The sequence below is a fragment of the Artemia sp. Qi Xiang Cuo genome, chromosome 15 (genome assembly GCF_049724085.1).
Source record: "Artemia sp. Qi Xiang Cuo chromosome 15, ASM4972408v1, whole genome shotgun sequence".
Classification (NCBI taxonomy): domain Eukaryota; kingdom Metazoa; phylum Arthropoda; class Branchiopoda; order Anostraca; family Artemiidae; genus Artemia; species Artemia sp. Qi Xiang Cuo.
The window spans coordinates 24,136,175-24,147,478 of NC_142808.1; the positions used below are offsets into that span (position 1 = coordinate 24,136,175).

General features: G+C 32.9%; 1 protein-coding gene across 1 annotated transcript in view; it reads left to right on the forward strand.

The window, feature by feature from the left end:
* Positions 1 to 9,886, forward strand: part of LOC148943473 (homeobox protein Hox-A6-like) — a 30,011-nt gene extending 20,125 nt beyond the window's left edge. Inside the window, exon 2 of the mRNA XM_089101837.1 lies at positions 9,556 to 9,886. Within this exon, the coding sequence (XP_088957963.1) occupies positions 9,556 to 9,842 (287 nt within the window). The 3' untranslated portion in view covers positions 9,843 to 9,886. The remainder of the gene's footprint in view (positions 1 to 9,555) is intronic.
* Positions 9,887 to 11,304: the final 1,418 nt, after the last annotated feature.

Genomic DNA, 11,304 nt, shown 5'->3' on the forward strand with positions numbered 1-11,304 from the left:
GTTAAGACCTCAAAAGCGGGTTTTATCATTGCCTACTCTATAGTGATTAACCCGAGAGGCCCACATAACGGGATAGTACCTAAAATATTATATCTAATGTCAAAAATTAAATGATCCGTTAATGAACAAAAACCTTGAAATAGTAATATTAAAAGGTATTTTTTTAGTGCTTTGTTTATTCTTTTCGCTCATTTCAAAGGAAAAGGCACAAAAATATGCAGAACATGCAGAATAGCATTAAAATTTATGGTTGTAAGAACAGGACAAATGTCCACCAGCATTAAGAGAAAGTAATTAGACACGTACAAAGGGCCAGGGGTGCAGTATAACTTACCCAATACGCAGTCCCTCCGATGAGGAGCTTTAATGTGTCCTATTTAGATGCAGTAAACTTTCGTCTTTCTGGGGATCATATCTTTGGGAAGGGGATTACAAGTTACTATTTTCTGCTTCGGCATCATTTTCTTCTAATTACATTATAACATTGGAAACTTTGTAAAAAAGATAAATTTCTTTACAAATTAATCACGATGTGTAAATTGAAATACAACATTCTGAACAATTTAATTCTTAATATTATTGGTTATACACTAGTGGTTGTAATTAGAGTAGTATGAAACATCAGCATTGAATGCTAATTATCAATCTTAGATATTGCCCTTTATTGACCATGGCTTTGTTCAAGCCCAGATCCAGGGGAGCTAGGGAGATTGAACCCTCCCCCCCTCTCAAAAATGCTTTGTGACTCGTAAAAACGTAACAAAATGAATATAAACAAATTTTTTATGCGTTTTTAGCTTTGTTTTGTAAATCCATCGAAAAAACATTCCTTTTCTAGCCCCTCCCCTGAAAAGAAATTTTGGATTCGACCCTGGTTTTGTTTTCTGCTGTTTTGGATGTATTGTAGATAGTAATATGTCACTCTTGTCCATTTTTTTACATATAGTCAGAAATTTTAGGATAGGTTTATGTTAAATAAAATAACAAAGTCTCCATATACCTTAAGCACAAATTTTCTGAAAAATTAATTAAATTAGATGAAGTCTGTTATATTTTAATAATAGAAATGTTTTTTCGATATAATAGCTGCATAAAAGGTAACATTCTTCAAATAGCTGCATATTCGTTAGGGGGTCGGCAAAGCCGAGTAGCAATATCTTTTAGCTTCCGTTTTGAAAGACTACCTGAATTTTCTCAAAGGCGGATTTCTAAGCACTGAAGAATTTATGACATGGCTATCACAAACAAATAAAAGTCTTCAGATAAATGCTGATTTACAACTGTCGTATAGCTTTCAAAGTTAAGAGCCCAAAATGATTTTTCAGGACGATTATTAGATCATTGCTCTGTTTCATATATCTCAGTGGGGGGTGTATAAGTGTGTCTGTGAATTTATTTTGTTGAGGAATGGAAATATTTATGAACATGGGATACTGTCTAAAACAAAATGGGGCTTGATAACCCCTCCTTTGATTTCTAATTTATTTCCAGAAAATTTTTACTGCCCCCTGCAATATCAATGGCCACCCCCCCCCCAGCCCATTGCGATCAACCATTACGTTATGTCAAAATTTCAAGGTAGCCATTTAATCAGAAAAGTCAAAATATAAAGGAATATCTTCAAAGGTAGTAGAACCCGCAAAGTCCCTGGGGCAAGGACCTAAAAATATGAAGAATTGCTCATTTATATAGAAATAACTCATAAATAAACAATTGAAAGAATTATGTTCTGCTATTTAAATCTCCGCCTTGCAGATATTTTAGTTAACAATATTTTGAGGTTAACAAACATCATTTTGGAAAACACCCCCCAATTTATGCTAACGAATAACATCAAAAGAAAAGTATATTAGTGAATTGTATTAGAAAGATAACTATGTTTTACCTTTTTAGAATTTTAATCACACATGAATTTTATATGAATCAATTATTCGGGGCCTAAGGACTTCACTTCTTTTTTATGTAAACTAAAAAATTATACAAATTAAAACTTAAAAGACACTAAAACTTAAAATGAACAGAAATTGTTCTGTATATGAGGGGGGCTTCCCCATCCTTAACCCTCCCCGTTCTTGTACTAAAGTTTAATAGTGCTTTAAGTCCTTCTTATACCATATCAACAAATCTTATGTTCAACCAGTTGTTCTTAATGAAATGGGACAAAAAGTATAACTTTAGCATAATTTTGTTGCATGTAATGTAATCAAAACTATGTTTCTAGTTCTCAAAATTGACTCCCTCCTTCAACCCCCGTTTTTACAACCATGTTTAAAATTTGCATAACAATACTTTGAGAATGATAATATCCCTACGAAATACACCGATGCATATGTTTATTAGAAGAGGTCTGAAATACAAAAAAAAAGTGTTATAGGGTTGTCATTTCTACGGTTTTCAAGATGATCTCTTCATCCCTCCCGCGGAAATTACCTGACACCGCTCAAGATGCAGTTTGTGATCTTCTCTGAAGCAAGCATGGGATTACTATATTTTATGTTGCACAGAGAAATATTGTGTGCAAATAAAGGAGTAGTATCGCCTTTAATTATCCCCATTGCAAGCATAGTGAAAAACATTCACAAGAATCAAGAAGAATTAGAGTTGAATTTCTACTCCACTTCCCAAACCTATTTTTATACTTATCTCAAGGGCCACGGAGAGCGTGTAAATTTTGGCATAAGAGGTCACTTATCGGATTTTAAACACACTACCCAATATACGCAAAGATCCACCAGCCCTCCTCCATAATGGCGGCTGATGCACAATTACGCGCCAAGGTAGCCTACATAATCCTATCAAATCTCAAACGAATCAATTTATTTAAACGAAGCTTAAAAACCACATGTATATTAACCATTTATTTTGAATGGACTCTATGTATCTTTAGGAGCGAATAAGCCACTGCGCAGAATTACAGCCCCTTAGACTGGAAAAATCAATATAAAGTTCTTTGATAACTTTAATTTCCCCCTTTTTTTGAAAATTAAATAAAAAAAACAAGTTTTTTTTAACTGAAATTAAGGAACGACGTTAAAACTAAAAACGACCAGAAATTATTCCGTATATGAAAGGGGCTGTCCCCTCCTTAACGCCTCGCTCTTTACGCTAAAGTCTTTTATTGTTTAAAAAAAAGAGTTGTGAGAAAGTCAAATTTAGCGTAAAGAGCGAGGCGTAGAGGAGGAGACAGCCCCTTTCATATACGGAATAATTTTGCTCGTTTTAAGTTTTTATGTTGCTCCTTACTTTCGGTTAAAAAAAACTTGTTTTTTTATTTAATTTTTGAACGTTTTTGAATTAATGCAGGTTTTGACTTTGGCTCACTGTAAATGAATAATTAAAACAAAATTTGCATATTAATTTGACTTTCTTGGTTAAATGGCTTTCTCAAAAGTTGTTTAATTTTATTTACGAACGTTTTATTAGTAATAAATATACGTAACTTACAAATTAACTTACGTAACGAACTTCTATATTCATATATTTGTATACGTATATTAGGGGGTTCGCCCCCTAGTCAATACCTCGCTCTTTAAGCTAAAGTTCGAATTTTGTTCCATTTCTTTAAAAATGACCACTTAATCACAGAGGCCGTTATTTAGAATAAAAAGCTCTAATGAACACGCTAAAAAAAATCGGCTCTAAGAGCGAGGTATTGACTAGCGGATGAACCCAATCATATACGTAATATTTTCTGTTCGTTTGAAGTTTTGATGTTGCTCCTTACTTTCAGTTGAAAAACTGTTTCTTTTTTTAATTTCTGATCTTTTTTTAAACAATGCTGGGAAATCAGGCGCCCCCTTCATAACAATGTCCCTTCCCCCATGAAAACTCCCTTCATGGAAAGATCCTCCCACATAACCCCCAACCCACCCCTCCCCCCCCTACCAGAAAAGATCCTTCCTGAAATCGTCTGTATACTTCCCAATAACCAATACTATATGTTAACATTGGGTAAAGTTCATAATTTTCAGCCCTTCCCCCGGGGATTTCGGGGGATTAAGTTATCCTAAAAGACATAGTTATCGTATTTTCAACCATGCTGAACAAAATGACTATCTCAAAATTTTGATCGGGTGACTTTGGGAAAGAAATGAGCGTGGGAGAGGGCCTAGTTGCCCTCCATTTTTTTGGTCACTTAAGAAGGGCACTAGAACTTTTAATTTCCGTTCCAATGAGCCCTCCCACGATATTCTAGGACCACTGGGTTGATACGATCACCCCTGGGAAAAAAAAAACAAATAAACACGCATCCGGCATCTTTCTTCTGGCAAAAAATGGAAAATTCTTTTTGTAGATAGATGCTTGAAACCTCTACAGTAGGGTCCTCTGATACGCTGAATATGATGGTGTGATTTCATTAAGGTTCTATAACTTTTAGGGGGTCTTTCCCCCTTTTTTCTAAAATCAGCCAAATTTTCTCAGGCGCGTAATTTTTGGGTATAACTAAACTTGATGAAACTTATGTATTTAAAATCAGCATAACAATCCGTTTCTTTTGATGTATTTATTTGTATCAAAATTCCGTTTTTTAGTGTTTCGGTTACCATTGAGCCGGGTCGCTCCTTACTTACAGTTCGTTACCACGAACTGTTTGATCAAGCAAATTTTCTCAGACTCGTAACCTTTGATGGGCAACACTAAACTTATTCTGATATATTTGGAATCAGCATAACAAGCCAATTCTTTTGATATATCTATTGATATCTAAATTCCGTTTTTTAGAGTTTTGGCTACTATTGAGTTGCGTCACTCCTTACTTACAGTTTGTTACCACGAACTGTTTGATGTACAAGCCGTTCAAAATAGATTGTTAGTATATAGACTGCGTGTGCGGTATTACTAACAATGAAAAGACTAGGCCTACAAATATGTAGCTGCACTCTAACTTTGAAGGAGAGGAGAGGTGGAGGGTTGGGTATTAGTTTATCCTTTTGTCGTAGGAAGAGGTGAGTGAATTCTAAAAGGATGCATTTTTAGGATCTACTCTTTGAATTTTTAGTTAAAGGTCCTGCAGATTCATACGGAGGAGTATTTACCATGTAAAATCACTCTATTTGAATGGAATGCCAGGCAGCTCACGACCATCAACTACCAATAAAGAATAATTAATGGCAGAAGGTAAAATTACTTTAGAAACACAATTTTGATAGCAATTAATTAATAAAAGTAACTGTATTACGTAATGATTCCAAATACGCAAGAATTTTTAAGTCTAAATGTTAGTTTTTTTTGTTCCCGTGTAACTCAACCCCCTTTTCAGATAACACCACTAAATTTATCCCATGTAGCTTAACCCTCGTACAAGCCAACCCTCATTCAACTCAACCTTAATTCAGCTCAATCCCACTTGCCTGAAACCCTTATGCAGTTTACCCCCCCCTCTTTACCCAAACCCTATCTAATTCAACCCCCATGCAACTCTACTCTCAATCAACTCAACCCTTGTCATAGGTTAGGTTATATCAAGTTAGGTTGAATGGAGGCTAAAAAAGCTGCCGTAGCTCACGTCTAAAGCAAACATGGTAATAAGATAAAAGTAGTGCCATTATATTCTTTATTTTATACTCTTTCTATATATCCTGATTGCTTTTTGAAAATGAACCCCATACATTTCCTGTGGTGTCATATACAACCCTATGACACATAAAAACTAAAAGAAAACAAAAAACAATGAAGGTTTTTATATTTTAATTGCACCATGTTGCTATTAATCAAATTGTCCTGTTTCTGTCCGTTGTTGCCACATCTTCAAATCAGTTCAAGTAATATTTTTATCCAGCAACTGTATTGAGAGATCTTGGTGAGAAGCTTGTCGAAGGGTCAAGACTGCTAGAAAACCAATAAGCAAAGAAGACATATGTGTCAAGAGATGCAAAACAACGAAAAATATATTTTTGGGGCTAAATCTGGGACCATCAAGGGGGGTGGGGCAGGTGGTGCATTGTAAGAAAAGGGACCAAGATATTTGGAAAGAGCATAAAATAAGGAATCTAATGGTGCTATTTCTAATTTATTAGCATGCTTCCTTTACACACGGTCAACCACAGCAATTTTGTCAAATAAGGTCGAGTTGAATAGTGGTTGAGTTCAATGGACGTTAATTTGCACGGAAAATCACTTATTAGGATTGTGTAAATGTAATTTTAATTCACACTAAAGAAATTTCTGCAAAAATAGGAGACCCATTCACCCCTTAGCGGTTATATTACATGCTTGGTTCAGATGTATTATTCCAAATGACTGGAAATCTAGGATGAACCGACTCTTCACGTTGATCGGAAAAACCTTTGACAAAAAGTTGGGAAACTCTCCTTTTAGGGTTTGAGCCCCTCCTCCAACAATGACCTTCAGCTTTCTCCCAATTGCTGGTATAGGCTAATACACTACGGTATAAGCGTTAGTGACATTGTATATACCTTTATTTTATATGGACTTAGCACACGTTTGGGGACGAATGCGGCACTATGAGGCAGCTTGAACCCTCAAACTGGGAGGGTATTCATGTAGCTCTAATTTATTTTTACAGCATCATGGCACTGTTTGGGCTAAACATTATTTTTGGCAAAAATGCCAGAAACCGGCAGTTTTTGGTGAAAACTGAAAATTTTAGGCAGCATATATACCTTGTCAATAATTCTAAACTGATTGGCAATTTCAAAATTTTCATGCGATACCAATTTGGGTCAAAAGTTATGCGACACAAAGTGGCAGAAATCAGTAATTTCTTATGGCACTGTCTGTTTGAATTAGCAATCTACGACCAATACTTCGTTACGACCAACCCCGGGGGAAAAACAAAAACAAGAAAATAGAAACGCCAGCACCTCCCCAATAGTTTTGACTTGTTAAACAGGTGATTGCAATTTGTGTCGACATCACACCCCATTTAAATACATATATTAAATACATATATTTAAATACATATATATATATATATATATATATACACACACACACACACACACACACACACACACACACACACACACACACACACACACACACACACACACACACACACACACACACACACACACACACACACACATATATATATATATATATATATATATATATATATATATATATATATATATATATATATATATATATATATATATATATATATATATATATATATATATATATATATATATATATATATATATATATATATATATATATATATATATATATATATATATATATATATATATATATATATATATATATATATATATATATATATATATATATATATATATATATATATATATATATATATATATATATATATATATATATATATATATATATATATATATATATATATATATATATATATATATATATATATATATATATATATATATATATATATATATATATATATATATATATATATATATATATATATATATATATATATATATATATATATATATATATATATATATATATATATATATATATATATATATATATATATAGTACTGTATTCAGGTTATCTTAAACATTAGTTGAGATACCACGTCCTCAGGTGCTTAGGTATGTTTCTTAACACCCAAGGACAATGCCAGTCACCCCCTCTCTTCTTAGCAACACAAGTGTTTTTTTTTTTGTTTTTTTAATTGTGACATATACTTAATCTAAATGGCACCCCAGACTATGGTGAACTTGAGAGCATTTATGCCCCCTTGCCTACTTCTCTTTCCTAGCTACACAACTTTCGCTCCTCGACTATCGCTCTTCAAATGAAAATTTATCTTTTGTGTAATAATGCTTCAGAAAAGAGTCTGATTTAGTGTATTAGCATTTTCAAAAAGTAATAGAATTTGTCACAGTAAGCTAATTTTTCTGTAATAAGTGGAGAGCTTCCATCCCTTCAGCAACTATACTGGACAGTTTCTCCAATATTCGTCCATATTGACAGAGGCTCAAATGACAGAGGTTAAATCTGGGGTAACAAAGGTTAAATCTATATTAATCTTAGACACATCTGATGGAAAGTTTCAAATATGGGCTTAAAAATGCTTTTCGGGGCCCTTCTTTCCACAATTCATACTCTTGGCCTTCGTGCAAACAGCTGATGGCCTTCGTACTAATATGCAATACTCTATACATTTTAGTTTTAATGGATAAACTGTCTGTAATAACTGTGCATTTCTTATGGACTGTATTTTTATTTAGACTGTTTGCCACTCTTCTAAATTTATGCAAGCTTTTAAGTTATTAATTTTTTACTTGTTATTTTAGTTACTGAGTTTCCAAGATCTGGAATACGCAAAAAAGTGAATTCTTCCCCTACCTTCAAAGTTCTCAAACTACAGAAAGTGCTGGTTGCTCTTTATCTACCACAAGGGTCTGATAATTTGTTTAATCAATTTAGCTTTGATGAAAAAAATATAAGGTTGGGCTAGCTCATGCTGATATTTTAAAGACTAAATTAAGTAAGGTAAGTAGGTAAGTTACCTTAGGGTAACTTACCTTGTTCCTTAAGAAACCTGACTGGCACTTGATAGTCTATATTCATACTTTTTTGAAAATTCGTCCGCTGTACGCCAAAATAAAACAGCACTATTGAATCAGACTAAATAAAAAGGGAGAGAGACAACCCGGAATGATGACTTCTTTGATGAGGTAGTAGAAAATGAGTACTTGTACTCAAACATTGGGGCTGTAAGTACAGTAGATGTCATAAGTGAAAAGGGAAAACTGTGTAGAAACTATTTTAACAAAGTTAGATTAAAAAAAATAAAACAAGATAAAAACAGAAATTAAAAAACTTCAACCTTAGAATAACGATAATATGGTCAACTTGAAAAAAAAACAGAGGTTACGGCTCTTTTTGTGTCAATTTTTATTCATTATTTTTCAAATTGAATTGATTATTATGCCGTTTTTATTACTTATTGTAACTATTCTAATACAAGTGAAATGTTTGTATTTAAAAGTTAAATTTAAACGGTCTTCCCGTTTCTGAGAGTTTTTTTTACTGTTGGCTGGCAAAAAGCCCATTTCTTGCCTATTTTCGATTGGGTCTACTTTACTGGCTGGGATGTGTCACTTTAGCTGGGAAATTGGGCCTGCAGCTGTCGCTTCACTCAAGTGGCACCTCTTTGTCAACCACCTGCTTGAGGTTTCAACCTTCATTGCTTGGATCATGTCGTCATAACCTTCGATTACTTTGAGCTTTAATAACCCAAATTTCAACACATGCAGTTGCTTTTATATTTTTGAAACTATGAAAAGCAAAATGTTTTGTTTTAAATTGAACCGTTAACACTCGAACTGAAAGATTTATACAAAGATGATTTTTTAGCACCCAAAATATTGAAAATTTTGTGTATGTGGTATGAAGCTGTGAGCTTAAATTTATTTTGTCTTTGTAATCTTAAATACTAAGTGTATTTTCAATGTTTTACTTGTAAAATATCCTAAACTATCTAAATACATAAAAATTTGCTCAAAAATATCTATCTAAGAGGTTTTTGATGACCATTCCATTTTTTTAGGAGTTATCTATGATACAACTTAATTTTTTTAATTTTGTAGGAATAACTATACCAATGCCTGGCCAAAAACGGACACGTCAAACGTATACGAAGTACCAGACACTTGAGCTTGAAAAAGAATTCTTGTATAATCGTTACTTAACCCGAGTTCGACGAATGGAGATATCCTCTAAGTTGCAATTGACAGAAAGGCAAATCAAGATTTGGTTTCAAAATCGAAGAATGAAAGCGAAGAAGGAGAATAAGAATGAAACAAATTTTAGAAATTCTGGTCAATCCTGTGATGCAAGTGATGAAATGGTATCCACTAGCTCAATGGTTCAGTAACTTCTCTAGAATCAATGGTTTTTGTACAAAAATAAATATGTAAATTGTTTCAACCACGTTTGTGAATAAATATATTTTTATTTATTTGCTTATCAGCTTTTCCAACTTCCTGCTCTAAGATTCTATAGCCTTCTGGTATATATATAATTATATTGTATTATCAATTCATACTTGAAGCTTTAAGAAACAAAAATCACTAAGAAAGAGCAGTAAACTTCGGACTAGAGGCATCCCAATCTTTGTGATGAACGGGATGCAACCAATCCTCTTTTGGTTTTATGCTGCCGTTTAATTTGCAATATGCCAAGGAAAAAAAATGAAAAAAGGCTAATACTTTAATTCCTTCCTTAATAACATTGCCAAAGAGGAAAAAATAGGTTGCAGCCCTTTATTTTCTTGGTAAAGTTTGTACTTTAATTGCACTTCTTTGTTGTGTCAGGTCAATTGTCAATTGTTTTATTATCATTATTTATTTATTTTCGCCACTTCCTTAAGCATATGCGAGAAAGGGAAGCCGGAAACCCCTCCTGTTTACCCAATGTTGTATTTCTGTTATTTCTATATCTAATTTTGATTCCGTAACAAGAATACAACATGACTTGCATGACATTTTTCCTAATAATTTGTTTTGCTTCTCTGTGGTAATACATTAAAGATATCACAGTTTAGTCCATATAAAGTGTTATGGATATGTGTAAGGAACTTTAAATGGTTGTTTCATACAAATTATTTGATTCAAGATAAATATTCTACCTATAATTTTTGCTATGAGTTTTCTTTTCAAAATTAGAAGGTATTCTCTTTCAAATACCTTATATGAAAATAAATGTTTAGTGGCACCATCTATTAGCTTTGCCACCCTTGTTTTGCTCGTTAGTTCTTTCTTGATTCGTTATAAAAGAAGTCTTTGAGATCTGTGAAACACAGGGGGATAACCTTGACCCTGTAGGTACGCCTTTATTTTCTGTTTGAGAATGTAAATAAACACAATAGAAAGTGTTCTTAATTTCCGTTTTCTTAGTTGGTGAGAAAGAAAGCAATAATAAATGGTTGATTGCAAGAATTCTTAAACGTAAATTTTTAAAAATAAAATTTTTTCTTTACAAATTCAACATATATTACCTTTCCCCGCGCATTAAACTTTTAATTTGTTTCGTTTTGACAATATAGTTTTGTCTCTACTCAATTGTTTATTTATTGATCAAACTTATTTTATTTATTATATTCTGGAACATAATCTATATAAAATGACTATTCTTAAGATAGATAATGTTTTCGACCAAAATGCTTAATTTATTGTACATGAATGCAAGCGCATTATCCCTATCATCACCCCTCTCCAGCATTCACAAACAAAATCGATGGTAGTTACTGAACGCCATCTATGCTATTCATGAAAAAGACTGAAAGGACAGAGATTCTGCCAAACACATTTGTGGTGCTATATGCATATAATATGGCC